The 19,800-nt window shown below is 38.4% G+C and overlaps 4 protein-coding genes across 8 annotated transcripts in view; 1 reads left to right on the forward strand and 3 right to left on the reverse strand.

Moving 5' to 3' along the window:
- Nucleotides 1-2,045: 2,045 nt before the first annotated feature.
- LOC107661545 (uncharacterized) lies at nucleotides 2,046-6,826 on the reverse strand. The gene is made up of 9 exons (XM_016451175.1): nucleotides 6,768-6,826; nucleotides 6,188-6,301; nucleotides 3,896-5,572; nucleotides 3,700-3,799; nucleotides 3,212-3,360; nucleotides 3,015-3,127; nucleotides 2,843-2,932; nucleotides 2,640-2,762; nucleotides 2,046-2,540 (listed from the first exon to the last, which is right to left on the reverse strand). Exons 1-9 carry the CDS (start codon nucleotides 6,820-6,822, stop codon nucleotides 2,334-2,336), a joined length of 2,628 nt encoding a protein of 875 aa, XP_016306661.1. The 5' UTR covers nucleotides 6,823-6,826; the 3' UTR covers nucleotides 2,046-2,333.
- Nucleotides 6,827-7,661: 835 nt separating this feature from the next.
- Nucleotides 7,662-9,862, forward strand: LOC107661548 (ES1 protein homolog, mitochondrial-like). 4 transcript variants are annotated; one of them, XM_016451178.1, is made up of 5 exons: nucleotides 7,662-7,742; nucleotides 8,219-8,331; nucleotides 8,462-8,633; nucleotides 9,169-9,370; nucleotides 9,483-9,862. In XM_016451178.1, exons 2-5 carry the CDS (start codon nucleotides 8,224-8,226, stop codon nucleotides 9,673-9,675), a joined length of 675 nt encoding a protein of 224 aa, XP_016306664.1. In that variant the 5' UTR covers nucleotides 7,662-7,742; nucleotides 8,219-8,223; the 3' UTR covers nucleotides 9,676-9,862. The 4 variants fall into 4 exon arrangements, with proteins under 4 accessions (XP_016306664.1, XP_016306665.1, XP_016306666.1 ...); XM_016451179.1 differs by having other exon boundaries at nucleotides 7,681-7,742; nucleotides 8,222-8,331; XM_016451180.1 differs by lacking the exon at nucleotides 7,662-7,742 and adding an exon at nucleotides 7,772-8,079.
- Nucleotides 9,863-11,568: 1,706 nt separating this feature from the next.
- LOC107661546 (probable alpha-ketoglutarate-dependent hypophosphite dioxygenase) lies at nucleotides 11,569-14,262 on the reverse strand. Of its 2 annotated transcripts, XM_016451176.1 has the most exons (8): nucleotides 14,212-14,262; nucleotides 14,093-14,121; nucleotides 13,587-13,819; nucleotides 12,689-12,962; nucleotides 12,509-12,600; nucleotides 12,288-12,427; nucleotides 12,064-12,168; nucleotides 11,569-11,981 (listed from the first exon to the last, which is right to left on the reverse strand). In XM_016451176.1, the coding sequence occupies exons 3-8, from the start codon at nucleotides 13,783-13,785 to the stop codon at nucleotides 11,889-11,891; spliced, it is 903 nt and encodes a 300-aa protein (XP_016306662.1). In that variant the 5' UTR covers nucleotides 13,786-13,819; nucleotides 14,093-14,121; nucleotides 14,212-14,262; the 3' UTR covers nucleotides 11,569-11,888. The 2 variants fall into 2 exon arrangements, with proteins under 2 accessions (XP_016306662.1, XP_016306663.1); XM_016451177.1 differs by lacking the exon at nucleotides 14,093-14,121 and having other exon boundaries at nucleotides 14,212-14,240.
- Nucleotides 14,263-15,711: 1,449 nt separating this feature from the next.
- The window catches only part of LOC107661549 (trichohyalin), a 6,952-nt gene continuing 2,863 nt past the window's right edge, over nucleotides 15,712-19,800 (reverse strand). Inside the window, exons 2-5 of the mRNA XM_016451183.1 lie at nucleotides 19,494-19,625; nucleotides 19,206-19,412; nucleotides 18,064-18,189; nucleotides 15,712-16,260 (exon numbers count right to left, since the gene is read on the reverse strand). Of these exons, the coding sequence (XP_016306669.1) occupies nucleotides 16,033-16,260; nucleotides 18,064-18,189; nucleotides 19,206-19,412; nucleotides 19,494-19,625 (693 nt within the window). The 3' untranslated portion in view covers nucleotides 15,712-16,032. The remainder of the gene's footprint in view (nucleotides 16,261-18,063; nucleotides 18,190-19,205; nucleotides 19,413-19,493; nucleotides 19,626-19,800) is intronic.

Raw genomic sequence — 19,800 nt, forward strand, 5'->3', positions numbered from 1 at the left:
AAGGAAGAAATCCTAAAGTCCCAAAATAAAACAAGACATGCTTTATGATCTTCATGTGAAAGTATGACGTGTCCGGATTAACGGAGCAAACATAATGATCAAACCTTCATTTGCTTCCTTCTTCACTGCTGATTAATTAATTTCAAAGCACAGACAGACTCTCATGATGCTTAATAACAATATATTATAAAAGGAAGAAAAAAGAAAGAAACTACAAATGATAAATGGTGTTTTATACTGTATCTGACTTATCTCTCTCTCACTCTTAACAGAATCAGTTTAAACAAAGAAATAAGTTAATTAATTTTATTGTAGGGCAAGTTAATATTCTCAATTTTAAAAGTACAAACAGAGTGGAAAACAGACATGGTCAAGATATTATACTTCAGTCATTTATAAAATATAGAATCTTTCCAGATACTAAGATCATGCAACTCAACATTATTAGGTTTAACTGACAAAAACATTATATATTTTCTATGTGATTTGATGAAAGCAATACTTATTGACCAGTAAGTGACTCCTGTAAATGTTTATGGTTATTTTAATGGCAGTTTGTCAAGTTATTGTAATGCTCCAAAGCGTCACCAACCTACAGCCTCACCTCCTGAGGTATTTGGCATTAAAACATTTGGCTTGTTACAGGAAAACAGTTTGCAGTATCTTTTTTAGCAAGTCTAAAAAACAAAATAACAATTCAGAAAGCACAACAACAATTCAGAAAACATTATAACAAGTCAGAAAACACAACGACAAATCCGAAAACAAATTAACAAGTCAGAAAACACAACGACAAATCAGACAAACCGGAAGAGGTAGGTATAGTTTGAGACCGCGCCATTGGTTTGGGATTACTCACCGCTGACTGGACGAGACATCTGTCAATCAACGTATACAGGAAGAACCAGCCGAAGAACAGCAGAGTCGTGGTAGAAAGTTCGGAGATGGTATTAAAGTAGCTCAGTTTAAATGTATTGTATGAATTGCCCTTACTCTGGAATAAAAAATACGGAGTATCTATTTACATTTAGTTAAAAGTGGCAATAACGCATCAGCTTCAGTGGCGCAGGTGGATAAGTGTGTGTCATTGGCTTTTTGACGCGATCGACCCGGGTCGATCGCGTCATAAAGCCAATGACACGCACTAATCCATCTGCGCCACTACAGCTGATAATTTACAACTAATTTTAACTCAATGTAAATATACCCTGTGTTTTTTATTCCAGAGTAAGGGCAATTCATATAATACATTTAAACTGAGCTACTTTAATACCATCTCCGAACTTTCTACCACGACTCTGCTGTTCTTCGGCTGGTTCTTCCCTGTATACGTTGATTGACAGATGTCTCGTCCAGTCAGCGGTGAGTAATCCCAAACCAATGGCGCGGTCTCAAACTATACCTACCTCTTCCGGTTTGTCTGATTTGTCGTTGTGTTTTCTGACTTGTTAATTTGTTTTCGAATTTGTCGTTGTGTTTTCTGACTTGTTATAATGTTTTCTGAATTGTTGTTGTGCTTTCTGAATTGTTATTTTGTTTTTTAGACTTGCATTTGCGTTTGTAATTTGTTATTTTGTTTTCAGAATTGTGATTTGCTTTGCACTTCCCGGCCACCGTACAAAACAGATACAAATCCATGAAAGGTTTACATGGCTTGGTCTGAAGATCCAATATTGATTAAGATTGGACACAATTTGTTTCTAGAGCGAAGCATTTGAAAGTTAAAAGCAGAAGAAAAGGTCAAATTTGAGCACTTGGTGGCATTAGGGGGTTCGAGGGGGACACCCTAATGTTGGCCCCAGAACTTTTTAGACCCATTCCACCCCAGCATTTTTACTACGGCTGTTATTGACTCAGCCAGAAAAACAATCAATGTTACACACTTTTAGTGCTTGACCCTAATGCTGTATCTATGACAGGTTTTCAGTCAATGGTTTTTACCGTTCTGTGCATGATTGTGAATGGATTTATTCAGTCAGGACTCCATATTTATTTAATTTTCAATATTTTATACAAGTCTACAGTATATTACAAATATAAAACAACACATTGACAAATTGATAATATACACAATGTTACATTGTAATATTTCATGAAATTAATAAATAAGTAGAAAAGGGTTTAAAATTACTAGTAAGATAATGATAATATAAACACATATATATTGTCTGTTTGCAATATTTAGGCATATTACCATCTTTATTCATTCATATAATTGTAATTTCATTGTTTCCTGTCGCATTTGTCCAAAACATCTGATGTTAACACACTAAAAGGCTGTACAATACATGTTGAACAATTAAAATGGAAACGCATTCAGTGTTTGGCAGTGTCTATAAAGACTCGTCCTCCTCCTCCTGATGCTCATGTTGGCTGAGATCCAGAGAGCTCTGTGAGTCGGCAGGGGCATTTTGACCAATCCCAGAGTCTGTTCGAGTCTCTGACAAGTTTGTCTGAGAGACTGCGACATCCGTCTCAAAAGCTGCATTCATCTGACCATGCATGTGCTTCTTCTGAATCTCCTCGAAGATCTGAAGAACCTTGAGAAAATCACAACAAAACAGATTTGCAGTTAACTTCAGACAGCTGCATAAGTTTTTGAATAATAGGATATGCGTGCTGGAAGGATCACTAGTTACCTTAGATTTAGGAATAAGCCCGACACGGAAAAACCCAATCTGGCCACTCTCAATTTTAGTGCAGTCTACCACTGTGGAGGCGATATTCTCTGGCGACGGCCCATCACACAGCACCCCATCTACCTGCAGGATACACCAATGATATTTAAGTCCCCCAATAGGTAATACCTATGAATCTTCAAACAAATAAACCACCTCCGTACCTTGTCACCAAGTTTTGCATAAACTTGGTTATGATGGGTAGTATCTGCCTCACCGGTCGGATTAGCAGAGGTGACCGCAATGGGACCCACCTAGTCAAACAGAAATGCATGGTTTATACAGTAAAGGTCTACGATAAATAGCATTTCTATGAGCAAACATGACAACACATACCGCATTAATGAGGTGTGTAGCAACAGTGCAGTCTGGGTTTCTTATGGCTATGCTCTGCGGTGTGCCAATGTATTTGGACGAGTCGCCCAATCCGAAGAATTCCATCCATGGAGCTACAAATAAATGGAGAAGTCTGGGTTAAATTTGACCAAATTTGGTACACATGTCAAGCACAATGTGAATATCACATTACCCACCTCTAGCTATAACTAAGCTAATGGAAGACGGCCAAGCAGCTTCCATAAATTCCCAAAGGAGAGGGCTGATCTGGTCCCTGACTGGCTCCAACTGCTTTATAGATGAAATCCATAAGGACATGGGTCGTTCTTTCGCCTGTTTCTTTACCCTATTAAGGTGTGATTGCATGGTTAGAAGAGACTGGTGGAGCAGAAACCAAAGACTTTTCGGTCACACTTTTGTTTTTGGGACCAAACTAACAATTAACTATGACGTTTTCCTCAATAAACTCTTAATTACTGCTTACTAATAGTTAGTATAGTAGTTTTAGGTATGATTAAGGGATCTAAAATATGGTCATGCAGAATAGGCCATAAAATATGTGCTTTATAACAGCCAACGTGCGAGTAATATGCATGATAATAAACAACTCGTTAATAGTGAGAATTGGTCCCTAAACTAAAGTGTTACCAACTTAAGTGAAATAGAAGTGGGGAAGATAACTGACCTATATGCCTTTTCAACAGCCTGTGGGCGATTGCAAGCTGCCACAAGCACATAGACGGTGTCTGTGGGCATTCCACATATGCCCCCGTTCTTCATGATCTCTGTCATAAAAGAAAGGAAATATTGGTATAGACACATATGCATTCATGTATACACCGATAAATAGCAAATTTTTCAATTTTACTCAAGTGACTCACCTGCAATTTGCTGAACGGATGAGGACTTCCTGGCTGGAAGATGAGGGCAGCTGTCTTTGCCTCCTCCAAAGCCGCTCAACTTGATGAAAGGATCACCGAAAGGCATTTGTGGGCTTTTAAAGGTGCAGTTGAAAATGCTGGCCAGGAACATGTAGAAGCTGACCAGCCCGAGGATAATGGTCACACCGATATCGTAGCCGTAAGGCAGCGCGCCTACTGCATCCAATAAGAAGCTAATGAGGATGAGTTGGAAGGTGAAGGTATAGATGAACCAGGCCTTGTTGAGAAAAAGGGCTCCAGCTGTCACTAACACATTGAAGAGCATGAAACTGATGATTCCCACAGCAAGGTGTAGGCCACGCACATCTCCATAGAGGCCTCCGAAGCGCGTCAGTCCCCACACTGTCCACATGATACCGTAAAGGATGAAACTCGTACTCTCTAGGGTCTTTCCTCGAGAGAAGGCAACAGAGCCACATATCAGGTGCAGCACACCACCGGAAACCACCGCCCAAGGCAGGATCAGAACAACCAAGGAGTTTCCGCTAGAAAGTGAGGCTGTGATCGAAAATGCGGCCAGGACACTGCAGCCGTGGCCCAACACCTCGGCGTCGGCATATTTAGAGTAGCCCAGATAGGGAGCGTGTAGCTCTTTGCCATTGGTTTGCAAGACAAATCTATTACTGCGGGCCAACAGGTTCTTAAGGAAGCCTGCACCTGTAGGTATCTTGTTTGAGGAAGCCATGTTATAAAGGGTTATAATGAGCACAAAAGCAGAGGCAACAAATAGAGCGGCCTGTACGCCTTGCGTTCCCCTCTGAAAGAAGCTTTGGGGTTCGGATGCAATTGCAATACAGTATGCTACAAAAAACAGCTGGTAGATGGTGTTCACAAACCCTCCCTGCAAGTTAAACAAGGCCAGGATGAAAAACAACACTGAGAATACAACTGGAAACGGCACTGGGGAATAGGGCACTTGGTTTGTGAAGTGCACCACCAGCGCGGTGTACCCTTCAGTGAACCGCAGGATGGATGTGAAGCCATAGAAAGTGGCTGCCAGGGTGTCCATAGATCTGTAGCTCTTAACACACACACCCAGCTGGAAGACGCCAGCGGTCCACAGCCAGGGCACATGGCCAGAGAAGAGCTTAGGGACAACACCGAGCAGAGGACAAGCCAGCACACTAGCCGACAACAAGTTCATGATTACTCCGACTGTCACAACATCATTTGCCTCTTGACTTTGTATTGGTTTCGCGCTATCTTTGTTGAATGTTCCGGGGAGCTGAATCTTTCTCTGTGTGATGTACGATAACAAACGGCCACTTCCGAAGTAAGCACCCACAAAACAGACCATGAGGTAGCAGACGGCGGTGGCTGCCTGTCCGAAGGCCGAGTCTGCCAGACCTGCAATCTGGTGGGCGCACGCTAGACATATGCTCAGGGCGATGAATGAGAGGACAACCTCGTGACATAAAATAGCCACGATGCAGATAGCAAGCAGTGCCAGAGTGAAAGCTGCAAGGCCTGGCACCATGGCATCTCTCAGCCCTCTGCTGCTATTTATTATGTTTTCGCCTGCAAGTATGTGCACTAAACCCGAACCGCACCATAGGGCTGACACTGTCAGACACAGACTACCAAAGAGTACATTGTGGGACTGGCTGCGTCGAACACCTGGATAAAAGGACAGTGAGATGAAGAATGAAGGATAGAGAGGGAACGTTTTACATGGGATGATTTATAAAACAAAGTGCATTTATGTATTCAAAGTTAAAAAGAGTTTAAAGGTGAAATGTGTAATTTCTGTAGAGTTAAAAAAAAAAAAAACTCTTGAAAACCTCCCTTGTCTCCAATTAGTCAGACAAACAAATATAGCTCCGCTCCAAACCCATGACATTTAAAGAGCCAATGTTGTCTGTCAGAGTGCTCAAAAACAGCAATGTTTTGATAGTGCAGTCACACTGTTGATGCTTTCTTAAAAATCAGTCTACAAATAATCTACTTTGAGCTTCAAGTTTACATGTACTACATTTGTAATATTTCAAGCTGGATATAGTGACATTAGTTAATAAATTAACTAAATGAAAAAAAAAGAGTTTTCAATTAATTTTCAATTTCTTCATTTGACACTATAAAACTAAGACAACAAAGACTATAAACACACACACACAAAACAAAATAAAACAAAAATTTGATCAAATTGTAAGTAAAAAAAAAAAAAAATGTGATTTGCATTTCTGTGTGCAATACATTACATCTGTTTGTAGTCTAATAATGTGCAACACATACCTGAATAAGCCAGCAGAGCAGCGAATATGAGGAGCAGAACTCCTAAAGCTGTGTTTGTGATCAGAGGTTCATCTGGAGAGCTCGCATAGTTGTTCACCAGAAGCAACAAAGAACCTATTCACAAGACATTATTATTATTATTATCATTATTATTATTATTATTAGCCTATGAGCATTACTATCTTCTTTTAGGGGGAAAAGGATTACCAGAGATGAACAGAATCAATGAAGATTTACATCTTATGTGTTTTCACATCAGCGGTGTAGTTAAAGTACAGTACACACGTTAGTTTTGCCCTCTATCGTTAGGGGAATAATAAATAATCCGTAAATAATAAGCCAAATATGAAAAATAATTAAACTCACAAGTATGACTATTATAATTAGCCTATTAATAAACATTTGCAATACAATTCGTAATGCAAATTATTTTTAATGTAGGCATTTCTTGCGAAAAGTTGCATTTTTATTTATTTATTTAACATTCGAGGTAAATAACTGCGATTATTACTTAAGTACTGGCTAATACATCATTTCTAAAATCTTATCTTTTTCTTTTCTTCTGTTTTCTGCCACCTACCCCCAGAAATGCCCAGGACTCCGACGGATAAGTGCAGTGACTCAGACTCCGCCATCCTCAGTCAGACGCGCTCTTCTCACACGCGCGCGGCTTATATACACACCCGTGACGTCAGACATGCGCTCACAAAAGCCCTTTATTTCCTCTTATCCTGGAGTTTCCTCATCCTTTATACCACTGCTGGAAAATTACTACAATGCTTCTAATACAAAACACAATGAATTCAATCAAATAACTTGTATTTATTCAAACCTTTGCTCCTTTTAAGTACATTTTACATAACTTATTTTAGCCTACTTTTTGTTTAATAAATTGAAACGTACATTTTTATGTATACATAAAATGTGAATTTTGTATGAATGCAGTTTTTTTTTTTAAATAGCAAGAAACACGTTTCAAAAACTCAAATTTTCTAAATTAAAGTTAGCTACATTAAATTAATCATTATACATTAATTTCAAATGAATTAATGAAACAATAAATGCAGAGCTCAAAATGAAGATAAGTGTTATGAAACTTTGTGGTTGTCAGATGGTAATGGGATATAATGAATGTGAAATATTACACCTGCGGATACTCTACGAGGACACCTGTGTGAACCTGAGCAGAAGCTTGTGCTGCATTTACTTTGATACTTGCTTCTCAAATAAAGATATATAGGCTACTAAAGTTGGTAACTATAGAGTTCTCCACACTGCCCTCTTTCATTCACATGAAGCTCGTCTTCAGCTTCGTTACAGTGCGGTTAATATGGCACCGGTATAAACACATGCAGGTGAACTCAGAAAGAAACAGGTATGACTAGGCACAGTCTATACGGGAAAACAGAGACAATATAGTTTGATTTTCCTTCCTGGAACACGCCTTCGTGGGAGGGACTGTCCCGAACCAATATAAGCAGCACACAAGTGTGTGGAGAGAGAAACACTCAGGAAGAAACACACTTCACTGCTCAACTCAACTCAACTCAACAAGGTAGGCTGCTGCACTGCTTTAAACGACTGCAATTAATGAAAACTTTAAGATTGTTGAACATCGAAACATCTTTTATTTTAACAGTAGGTAGGCTATTTTCTGTATTACAGTTCTGATATTTCTTAAGGTTGTTGTTTAATGTTAATCAACATTCTGTAGCAGCCCGTGAAAGCAGCTGCGGCAAATGTTAATCGACATGTTGTAATGAAGAAATATTCCCTGAATCCCGTTTCTGTTCAATGCTTGTTTACGTTACCTCCGTGGAAACTGAGCTCGTGTTGCCTGGGCGAGATCTCTAGGGCGCGAGCGCTATGCAAATATTGAATTCTGCCAGTGTGTAAGTGACTGCCACCTGTTGCCTACTACTTGCCATATCTTTTCTCAGTGCCAAGAAGAGTCACTTACTGTTCGAATGAATACGTGCAGTTAAAGGCCAGCATTGATAGTTAATGTGTGTGTGTGTGTGTTTTGTGCAGCAGGCATGGCAAAGCGCGTGGCGCTGATTCTGTCCGGCTGCGGCGTGTATGACGGCACAGAGGTTCACGAGGCGTCTGCTGTGATGGTGCACCTCAGCCGAGCAGGTGCCAAGGTAATAATGCACACAAATAAAGCAACACAAAGAACACTCTGAAAATCTGGGGGTTCTTTAAACCTTGAAATAAGCAGAAACTCGGCTCATTTGCAGCTCCGTCTCACATGCAGCTGACGTTGCTTCGCAGGTCCAGATGTTTGCGCCTGATGTTGAGATGATGCATGTGGTGAACCACTGTGAAGGCAAGCCCGGGACGGACAAGAGGAACGTGCTGCAGGAGAGCGCGCGCATCGCCCGGGGTGACGTCACGGACCTGGCCAAGCTGGACGTCGGCGACTTTGATGCGCTCGTCATTCCAGGTGATCATAGAGCTGCGGCAAAGACCCGCCCACAGCACGAAGGATCACTATAGAGAGAAATATATAGCGATAACTTCATTAAAATCCAAAGGAATGGACGATCACGTTCTGCAGTTTTGACGTCTGCTGCTTCATTATATCATTATTATATGTATAATCATTACAATTAACGTCATTGACATGAATGGGCCTTAAGTGTTAAAATTCAGTGAAAACAACCTGGCATCCATTTGTATAATGTAAGGTGCACTTGTTGTTACTAGGCTATTTACGTATTTATTTACCTACCTCAAAAACTGTAAGAAAGAAAAAAAAAACCCAGATGACCAAGTTGTAAGACTAGTCTTATGCAACCGGCCGTGCCAGTAAAAGCTGTTTTTGGACTAGCATGGAAGTTTTGAGTTCTGAAACTGAAAGTCTGAAACTTTCATTAATGGTATAGTGACTTATCGTATATGTTAAAATCTCAAGAAAATTTGATTTCTTTCTTCATGACCTCTTCAATGGTAAATTAACTCTTAAATGTGCCGTACAGGTGGTTTTGGAGTGGCTAAAAACCTGAGCGACTGGGCCACCAAAGGCAAGGACTACTCAATCAAACCTGAGATTGAGAAGGTCATTAAAGCTTTCCATCAGGCCAAGAAACCCATGGGCATGTGCTGCATCTCTCCTGTGCTGGCAGCCAAAGCTATTCCCGGGTGTGAGCTGACCGTCGGCCACGACTCGGAGTGTGAGAAGTGAGTCTGAGCAGGTTCATGCAGTAGAGTCATTAAAACTGGGCTCTGATGATGCTAATGGTTAAGAGGCGCTTTGGTTCTGAACTCCGTGTTGTCTTTCTTGCGCTCGCAGGTGGCCGTACGCTCAAGTGGCTAAAGCCATGGCTGAACTGGGCTGCAAACACTTGAACAAGAACGTGGGCGAGGTGCACATCGATTCCAAGAACAAACTGGTGACTACGAGTGCGTTCATGTGCAACGCTGACATCCATGAGATCTTTGATGGTCTGGGTGTCATGGTCAAAGAAGTTCTCAAACTAGCCTAATTTTGTCATTTGACTGTCTGAATATTATTACATTAATAGATATGTATATTTATTTATAAATGAATGTTGTCCTTTAAACCCAGGAAAAAAAGCATCACAAAACCAATGAGACCAGTTCATTTTCAGTAAAACAGGGCAAACATACTGTTTTTGTGGTAGTCTATTATCAATAAAACTGATCAGATTTTAAACATTTCCTTGTTCATTGATGTGTTAATGTGTGTTGTTCATATCATTATAGACAAGCGCAATAAGCATTATTTTACAATAAGTATTATTTGAACTTTTATTGTACACTTACTTGGTTTTTCCTTAAGATTGGCAACTCAAACCCCCAAACACTGGCAACACTAAAGTGGATTTGAATTTAATAATTCAATTTAATATATATATATATATATATATATAAAAAAAACATTATAAAACATATCAATTTCAAGTAATAGTTTGTGACAATAAATAACACATTTGACAAACAATGTACCATCAGATCCAAATAAATTAAGCTTGCTTTCACCATTAAGTGAACTTTGGACCAGTTCTCCTCTCTCCACACAACCACACAACATTCTCCTCCTCAGCAAAGGTGAGTTTAGCCTTTTGATTCTTTCAGTTGATGAGAGGTTAGGTCACAGCATAGTGCGCTTTCAGGCCGACTTCTCTTAAATGTGCCGAGACAGATCCTTACCCTGTGCAGCGCTGAACTGGTGAGCAATTCCAGCTGCAGTGTTGAACCGATTCACCATTGAGAGTCTCTGGAGGAATCTGCAAGTGTTCTCTAACTTCCCAGGTGAAAAATAAATATATTTAAATTGTGCTTTTTCAGACATACTTACTATATTTAAATTATACTATACTAAGTGCATATTAAATGTATTATTTTGAAACAACTTTAAGTACATTTAATACTACGTCTTTTTCACCTGGGTTTGATCAGTTCTTTTTCAAATATCTCATTTAAGTTTTTTATACAGTGCTTCAGGAAAGAGACACCTGCACCCACAATCTATAGGACACCAGCATAGTTTGAATTTATCCTGATCAACTAAATAAACAAACTGACATGTAGTTTCAAAGTCACTTACAGTCAGCTGAATGTCTTTTGAGAGCATCAAAATAAAGTGTCAGCAGATATTAAACAGACAGTCTACTAATACTCTAATGACTGCTAGTTGACATGGAGCTGCAAAGTTACATATTGTTAGCAGAATGCATAACCAGAATGAATGAGCAGGATTCACTCCAGATACTCATGCATATGTAGGTTTTCATCTTATTTTTTGTTTACAATTTTCCCATACGTCTTCAGGAGAACTGAAGATGAAGATACTGTGTCGACTAGTGACTGAGGTTATTATCAGCTTTATTATACACGCTTGTTTGAGATCCTAAATCTAGATCCAGAGCAAGACACAAAGTAATGAGACCAAGACCATGTCTATGTGTGATCTATAGAGGTTTCAAGACCAAAGGCCAGATTTACTAACAGCTTGTACCAGTGCAAACCCTCTTTTGACTTCAGAAAACTACTGTCAGGATTTACTAAAGTCATACAGTTAAAAAATAGAGCTAAAAAAGCATGGACAGTTATTTTTGTGGCTGACTTTATTGCATATGCATTTGTAGGAGTTTCCCTTTCAACATTTACGGGAGGAGAGGATTTAAATGAGTCATGATGAATGCAATGTGATTTACTAAGGTTTGCGGTAATGAGTTTAGAAGTATTTGTGACATTACTTAAAGCCCAGGAAAAGCATGTCTTTACCCGTATTGCACTGGACCTGGCTGCAATAGCTGCTCTCGGTGGATTGCATTATGTGGTGTTGCTGTTGCTCTGTCTTTTCTCTATTTGTTGAATCATTTGCAAATGACTTAAACATCCAGAGGTAATACTGAACAATTTATTGAGTATTTCAGATCAGTTCCATATTCAGAAAGTGACAGTCAAAGGACACATACAGTTCAAAATCCCACAACACATGATTTCCTGAAAAGCCTGAAAGATACATACCCAAATTTTAAATAAAAAAAATGTATATAGGACATATAAATATAAACTTTCAAATTGTCACAAGTAATGCTAAGTAATAAGAAAAACAGGTATAACAGCTAAAAAAAAAAACGCTGTTTCATTTGACACACATTGTTAAAGTTTAATTAGTTCATAAAGCTAAAGCACCCATGTCTTAAATAAAGAGGTCATTATAAACCGGTCACAGTTTGGAGGTTTTGTTGGAGAAATGGTTGTGTTTGTCAATACCGCTGACCAGCACCGTGGCAAGAAAAGTCCTGGGACGCTCAGGGTCCTGTCAGCAAAACACACACATATTTATGTTTAAACATCTGTGGATATGTCTATGTGAAATGTAAACTGAGTGAGATGTTTACCTGGATTGGATAAGTGGATGTAGGGACATATCGGATCACATAGCCACAGCGCCTCCTATTAGATGTGTTGGGATCGCTGGCATGAACCAGAAGGCCATCATGGATCTGAATCCAGAAGCAAACTTAAATTAAACTCAGATATAAGCTCGTTTTGATTTGTTCCATGGTTTTGACATGGTAGTGTATTATTTTTTCAGATGGTCATGGCAAGTATTCATACTCACAGACATCTGACCAGCTTGAAGGGGGCATAAGATGGCCTTCTCCGTCTCCACCAGCTCCTCTGGGATCTCCTGATTGACGCTTAGCATGTTGCCAGCTCGTTTTGACTGGTAATGGGGCAGAAGACCAGAGTGGTGGCTTCCTGTTGGGAAAGAAGTTTAGACACCTCACAAACCAGACAAAGTGACACAACCCATCTTGCAAACAGAGACGGTGTTCATACCTGGAATAACCTGCAGTGCTCCGTTGTCCTCAAGTGAGTCATCCAGAGCGAGCCAGACGGACAGAACGGGACCTCCATCAAAGCCCCAGTACCTGGAAACCAACATATGATGATTACTGAACACTCGGAATGGATATCTAAGCCAACATAAACCCGAAATACCATTTTTATTGTGCTTACTTCATATCCTGGTGCCAGGCCACAAACGGCATCCCATCTGTCTTCTCAACACCGTCCTTTTCCTTATCACAGGTGTTGTTCGGTTGGATGACGCCGGTGCTTTCTTGCGTCTTACATACTGGATATTTACAAATGAATCTGGAGTCCAGCAGGATGACGTCTGGCCCCAGAACTGCTATGACCGCCTCCAGAAGCTTAGGGTGCTTGGCGAGGCCCATCACCCAGTCATACTCCTTGTGGACATTATGAAGGCTGTAAGCGGTGTAATCTTCACCTGTTGAGGAATACTTGGATTAATTCAAGTCCAAACCTCAATTCAAAGTCTTATATGTGACCCTGGAGCACAAAAGCAGTCTTAAGTCGCTGGGATATATTTGTAGCAATAGCCAACAATACATTGTATGGGTCAAAATGATCCATTTTTCTTTCATGCCAAAATCATTAGGATATTAAGGGTGCCATGAAGATATTTTGTAAATTTCCTACCGCAAATATATAAAAACTTAATTTCTGATTAGTAAAATGCATTGCTTAAGACTTCATTTGGACAACTTTAAAGGTGATTTTCTCAGTATTTTGATTTTTTTGCACCCTCAGATTCCAGATTTTCAAATAGTTGTATCTCAGCCAAATATTGTCCTATCCTAACAAACCATACATCGATGGAAATCTTATTTATTCAGCTTTCAGGTGATGTACAAATCTCAATTTCATAAAATTCACCCTTATGACTGGATTTGTGGCCCAGGGTCACACATGTAAGTCGACAGCACTGAAGCTCACCTCTTATTTATTCAGCTTTCAGGTGATGTACAAATCTCAGTTTCATAAAATTCACCCTTATGACTGGATTTGTGGCCCAGGGTCACACATGTAAGTCGACAGCACTGAAGCTCACCATGTTTTCTCTCCAGCTCAGCGAAGGCATCCCGGGCCTGCTGCAGCTCTTCAGGACTCAGGTTGGGAATGGCCGACATGTACCCCTGCTGCTCGTACAAGGCCTGAATCTCAGCCGCGTCTCTCTTCATGTCTGAAAATGCAGTGAAACTTCCTCTTGTCTGCTGGAGATGTGCTGAGAACGCCGTCTCTTGCTTCATTTGCTTCTCAAGGGCTAAAGCTCAGCTGTGCACACTACACAGGGAAAGAAAACCTGTTTTAATAACCTGGTCAGAAAGATGGGAAACAAAACTTTGCATCCACGTTCAGTCATTTCCATTTTCGACCTCTACTCCTCCCCACTTATTCATGGCACATTTATTCTGGGTTGTTTATGCAGGCACAGAGAGTGCTATAGTGACTGGAGGCAATGGTCCATGAGCAATTAAATGGGAAGAACATGCTACTCTAGTAGACTTATTTTCATTGCTAAAGTTCACCGAGTGTGCAGACAAAAAAAACACAAACCCGAGATGCTGATTTCCTCTTGGTTCAAGCTGTAGACAAAGTTGAAAGAACAGTATACAACAATTATAAATCTATCGAGGAAAGTATGGAAACTGAATCATATTTAATTCAGCCAATACCTGTTCTTTGCTCTTCAGGCTGTTTCGTCCTAAGATGTCTTGCTCTTCACTGTCAAACTGTGTTTATATACAAGAAGTTGCGAATTAGGCTCCTCCTCCAAAATTAAATTGCATGACATCTTTACTATTTTAGACTCCAGGGGGAAAAAAAGAAAATATTTTAACCACCCTATCATACATGCCAGGGTGTGTAAGTATGCCAAATATGTTGCAATGTGCTGAGCAAGTCAACTAATGATGCTGGAAATTCTAGAGTCATAAGTCATATCTGTGACCGGATAATACTTACTCAAGAACACAATGCCTACATTGTCACCTGCTCGTAAAGCAAAATCATTTATTAATATATGACATTTACCCAAACCATACAGTAGGTACTTACTATATATTATACTATTTACTTAGCTACTATCTATTCAAATCTGTGAAGAGTGTCTAAAGGTCAACAAAATAATGGCTTAATTATTCAAATAAAATATTTAAAATAGTTTATATTTCTAAAGATTTCTATTTTTTTTGTAATATTTGAACTACTATTCTATTTATGTGTTGACTTTTATTGCATTATTGAATATTTTTCCGCCAAAATTGTGTGCAACTTCAGTCACATTTCAGTTTATAAAGACATTTGTGAGCTTAAGTCTTAAGTCGCTGGGGTATATTTGTAGCAATAGCCAACAATACATTGTATAGGTCAAAATTATACATTTTTCTTTTATGCCAAAAATTATTAGGATATTAAGAAAAGATCATGTTCCATGAAGATATTTTGTAAATTTCCTACCGTAAATATATAAAAACTTAATTTTTGATTAGTAATATGCATTGCTAAGCACTTCATTTGGACAACTTTAAAGATGATTTTCTCAATATTTAGATTTTTTGTTTTTTTTGCACCCTCAGATTCCAGATTTCAAATAGTTGTATCTCAGCCATCAAATCTCCCCTTATGACTGGTTTTGTAGTCCAGGGTCACATTTCTATTTAAGTAGAAAAAAATCCTGCAATAATAATATGATCATGAATATTAAATATGCGTTTTCAACATAATGTATATTTTGTTATATCTGAATAGCCGAAATAGAGCTATTAGCAATTTCTTTCTTAAATATAATATGTCAGTGTTTATTTAATATATATGCGTAAATCGTAATCAAAGAATATGAATGGTTAAGAATTTGGGTGACAAACATCTATGGTAATGCAGTTTTATTAAAACAATATAGTTTAAAAAAAGGATTCTGATGCGTTATAATAACGCATTAAAACCTGACCCATTTAACATGGGCTATGTACAGTGAAAGCACAAAATCAGAGATGAACTTTACTGAATGAGATTACAACTGAGCAAACATCCTGGAAAAAACAAACAGTAATTCATAAGAAATGAGCTCAATATAGGGAATTCCAATGGCCATGGGCTTCCTTATCGTCAAAGCTTCAGAAACTTCTTTAATCGTTTCCTTCTTAAGGTGTATTGTTTTTCTGCAATAAGTCAGTTTAATATATTGCCATAAAGTCAGCTGACATATTAACAAGACAAAATAAATTTGCTTATAAAGATGACAGTATACAGGATTGTTTGAGTTTCATGTTTTCAGTCAGTGAAGCGGTTCAGATTTATTTACACTGAGACGTTACAAAAGTGCAGTTTCCACACAGTCATTGTTCAAACACAGTGACAAACAATATGAAAGAATGATACAATAAAAAAATAAGAACCTCATATAAATAAAGCAGTTAAAAGGAACTTTTGAAGTTTTAAAGATACGAAGTAGCTTGTGTGCATTTGTTTAATGTGATGAATGAATCTGTGGGCGTTCAGGGGAAGTCCAGCTGGCCGTGGTGCTCACAGTGTTTGGGACAGACGTATCCGCCGCGCTGCTCTTCTCTGGGCTTTCTCCTGTCTGCTCTGGGCCGGTCCTGCTCGTTGTTGCAGCGATGCACCAGAACCGGCTCTTTCTCGGCTGGAGATTTCTTCATCAGCAGTCTCTGGAGAATGCGTTTGTCTGAGCGCTCCTTCCGGAAATCATCCTCGTACACCTTCAGCTGAGAAAACCAACAAGATGACATTTAAAACATATGAGATATCTCCTTTGATAGTGTATATGTGCAGTTGATGCCTTTTCTGTTTTCGCAATATTAGACTATAATGATACAGAAATTAAATGGCAACTAAATTCATATTAACGTGCACATCCGGTTGTCAGTCCATAAAAACAGAAAGAGAAGATGAGACAAGATAATCATCAGGTTTCCTGTGAAACACAGTCTATTTTAGTCATCTCCAGTGTTGGGTAACATACTCTAAAAATGAAATGAATTACTAGCTAATAATTACGTCTTCAACAGTGTAATTAGATTACTGTACAAATTACTCTCTCTAAAAAACACTGCATTACTTATTACTAATTACTTTTTAATTCACAGATCAACCTCGACAGAATAGACATGAAACCGATCTTTTATTTAAATAATATAAAACTACATAGATTATTCTTGATCTGACCAAAGAATTTAAAGGGAGAAGGTTCCATTAATAGAAATTACATGTTGGTGTTAAATCCGCTATTGTTTTACATTGAAATATTCAATGCAATTACATCAAACAAATTACATTACAGACAAACTGTACTCCCTTACTTTACTCTTTCAAGGAAACATAATTAAATTATGGGGATGAATTATTTAGGAATGCATTGCACCCATCACTGATCATCTCTTATGACATACTCAACGTCACAACTGCATGGCATCACAATTAGTTTCACTGGAAACCACCAAAACCTAATTTCCTTTTGCTACAAGATTTTTAAATACAATGGAATGGAAATCTTTGACATGGAAATCAGATGAGCGTGACCTGCAGTGACATACACAGGTGACAGCATTATGATAAAAAAAGAGATTCATTTCCTCATAGAAACGCTCCTCTGCAAATGGCTCAGAAAATCTTCTTTGAACTTTTTCATGAACTGTCCAATATTCTGCTTCTGTGTTCAATAATCTTTGCATTAGCTCAATTGGTACTGCTCTCTGGCATTGGTCAGTCAAGCACTAAGTCAGTAGTTGACATGTCTGACCGTTGAAACAAACATGTAACAGTGTCACAGGGTTTACCTTTTGTTTACACTTTATTTTGATAGCCCACTTTATACACTCTACTAAAAGTAACTTTGCAACTACATGCCAACTTACTCTCAGTAGAGTACTAGTAGACTGTAAGGTTAGGGTTTGTTTCATAAGTTGACATGTTTTACATGTATAACAAAGGTACTTATAGTTCATACTTATAGGTCATCATTTACTCACCCTCAGGTTATTCCAAACCTGTATGACTTTCTTTTTCCATTGAACACAAAAGACGATATTTTGAAGAAAATGGGTAACCAAACAGTTGATTGTCCCCACTGACTTCCATAGTATGGAGAGAAAAAAATAGTATGGAAGTCAATGGGACCATCAACTTTTTTTTTCTTTTAAAACTATCTTCTTTTGTGTTCAACAGAAGAAATAAACGTATACAGGGTTGAAACAACTTGAGGCTGAGTAAATTATGACAGGATTACATTTTTTTGGTGAACTGTCCCTTTAAGTACCATCATAATAAAGTTTTAGCAGATATTAGTCTACTAATACTCTAATAACTGCTAGCTGACATGGAGTTGACGAGTTAATTATACTTAGTAAAATGTCTGAATTGGACTATCAAAATAAAGTGTTAGCACACAGTTTAGAGGAATCAACCTCCAAACAGAGGGAGATGACTGTGTTTGATAGGAATAGTGATTAGCTAGTAACATGTGCCACCTGGTGGAGTGTCTGAGTGTTTGAGTGCTCTCCGGTGCTCACCTGCTCCTGCAGCAGTGCTATCTGTTGACGCATGTCTGCCTCTCTGCGCCGCAGACGCTTATTCTCCTGCAGCATGCGCTCATGGTCCTTCTGCTCGGTTTTATAATCAGCCTCGTAGATTTGAGTCTGTGCATGGATAAAGTCAAAGTCTTTTACAATTACAACAGAGTAAAAACATCTATGAAGCAGATTTTTTTTTTTTTTTTAAATATATAAAATGGTAAATAAATGCAACTTACATTACTTAAACTATTACTTATATTCATCTTAAATTATACCCCCAAATTAACCTTTGTTCTCATTTGTAAGTCGCTTTGGATAAAAGCGTCTGCTAAATGATTAAATGCAAATGTAAATATTTTTCTTTCGGTTTGCCTACTGTACTAATGTTTAATGTTTAACTCTATAAAGCCTACTATGTCGTATTTGATATGCAAATATCTAAGTCCTCTGAATTATCACCGTCACAACACCTGTTGCTCACACCTTCTGTCCTCTGTTTGACAGTTCATACTTTTTATTTAAAGGAAAAAGAAAATGTAAAAACATCCACCTTTGAGCTCATTGTTTGCATGCTGCCTTTACTGATTTTTAAACAAACAAAAAATGTCTTTGATATTGTTAGTAATATTTCCAGATGAACTCTTACTGGACTGAAGCAGTTCAGCTTTACTTTATTCCCCATCAATCATTTTTTAGAGTCTCAAATCTGATCATCAGGTATTTGAGGAACATTTATTTGTTCATCTCTCAATCATCATTGTATTGCATTACATTATATGTTTTGTCATATAATGTCATTTATATAATCTAAATATCATCTTACTAAGACTATAGAGTGATGATGACTGATATTTATATTATATATTTACATGCTATCAGAATTTTTTTTAACTTTTTGGCCATAACAATATCTGCAGCTGCATTGAATTGCATATTTTTGCTCAGTTTGAGTCTCTGAATTTGTATGAATATATATAAAGTATGAGTATCATATTCTCTATATTATACTATATTAGCCATAAAAACCTAATTTATCAAATATATCACATATGCATTTTTTTCGCTATTTTGTTTAAAGGTCAGGCTTTGCAGTCTCTTTTCAAAATGACATTGAATGTTATGAACACATGATAGCTCACCTGACACCGCAGCGCCTCCAGCTGTTCTTTAAGATCCTGAACTTCTCTTATTGGGTCAGATTGTGTCTCTGTTCCCATGCCAGCCAGTCTGAGACTGGACTTTGTGTCCTGAGACGCAGGAAGCCCTGGAGTCGACCGCACATCCAGGGACGGCTTAGAAGGGCCCTGGACCAGCTGAGAGTCTGAGGAGCCACTGATATCTGGGGTCTTCCAAAGAAGAAAAAGTCAATGAACATGTTAAAGGAAAGTCACATAGCATACCCAGCTGATCTGATGCTGTAAGCTCACCTGAGTTCCTCTAGTCCACTGCTGAAGATCTGTTTGGTGCAGTCGGCTCTCCAGCAGTCTGATATACTCCTGCAGATGCTGGTTTTTCTTCAGTTCCTGCATCAGTGTTTGTTCATAATATTCCCTCTTGTTCTACAGACACAAATACAAACATGCAAAAGTCTCAGTTCATGGATCTGCTTCTGAATCAGAGCGATTCACAGCAAAACATCTGTCACACCATGGCGTTCCATGAAAATGTACAAAAAACAAAATTGATGTGCCAGCTTTAAAAACAAACAAACAAACAAACAAACAAACAAACAAA

The sequence above is a fragment of the Sinocyclocheilus anshuiensis genome, unplaced genomic scaffold (genome assembly GCF_001515605.1).
Source record: "Sinocyclocheilus anshuiensis isolate Anshui unplaced genomic scaffold, SAMN03320099.WGS_v1.1 scaffold731, whole genome shotgun sequence".
Classification (NCBI taxonomy): Eukaryota; Metazoa; Chordata; class Actinopteri; order Cypriniformes; family Cyprinidae; genus Sinocyclocheilus; species Sinocyclocheilus anshuiensis.

Coding starts and splice junctions, on each gene's coding strand:
- LOC107661545 (XM_016451175.1), bottom strand. CDS start 6,822: ATGGCGGAGTCTGAGTCACTGCACTTATCCGTCGGAGTCCTGGGCATT. Junction 3,128..3,211: donor TAGCTTAGTTATAGCTAGAG/GTGGGTAATGTG, acceptor ATTTATTTGTAG/CTCCATGGATGGAATTCTTC. Junction 2,541..2,639: donor GGCTTATTCCTAAATCTAAG/GTAACTAGTGAT, acceptor GATTTTCTCAAG/GTTCTTCAGATCTTCGAGGA.
- LOC107661548 (XM_016451178.1), top strand. CDS start 8,224: ATGGCAAAGCGCGTGGCGCTGATTCTGTCCGGCTGCGGCGTGTATGAC. Junction 8,332..8,461: donor TCAGCCGAGCAGGTGCCAAG/GTAATAATGCAC, acceptor GTTGCTTCGCAG/GTCCAGATGTTTGCGCCTGA. Junction 8,634..9,168: donor TGATGCGCTCGTCATTCCAG/GTGATCATAGAG, acceptor TGTGCCGTACAG/GTGGTTTTGGAGTGGCTAAA.
- LOC107661546 (XM_016451176.1), bottom strand. CDS start 13,785: ATGAAGCAAGAGACGGCGTTCTCAGCACATCTCCAGCAGACAAGAGGA. Junction 12,963..13,586: donor TGAGCTGGAGAGAAAACATG/GTGAGCTTCAGT, acceptor ATTCCTCAACAG/GTGAAGATTACACCGCTTAC. Junction 12,601..12,688: donor GCCTGGCACCAGGATATGAA/GTAAGCACAATA, acceptor GTTGGTTTCCAG/GTACTGGGGCTTTGATGGAG.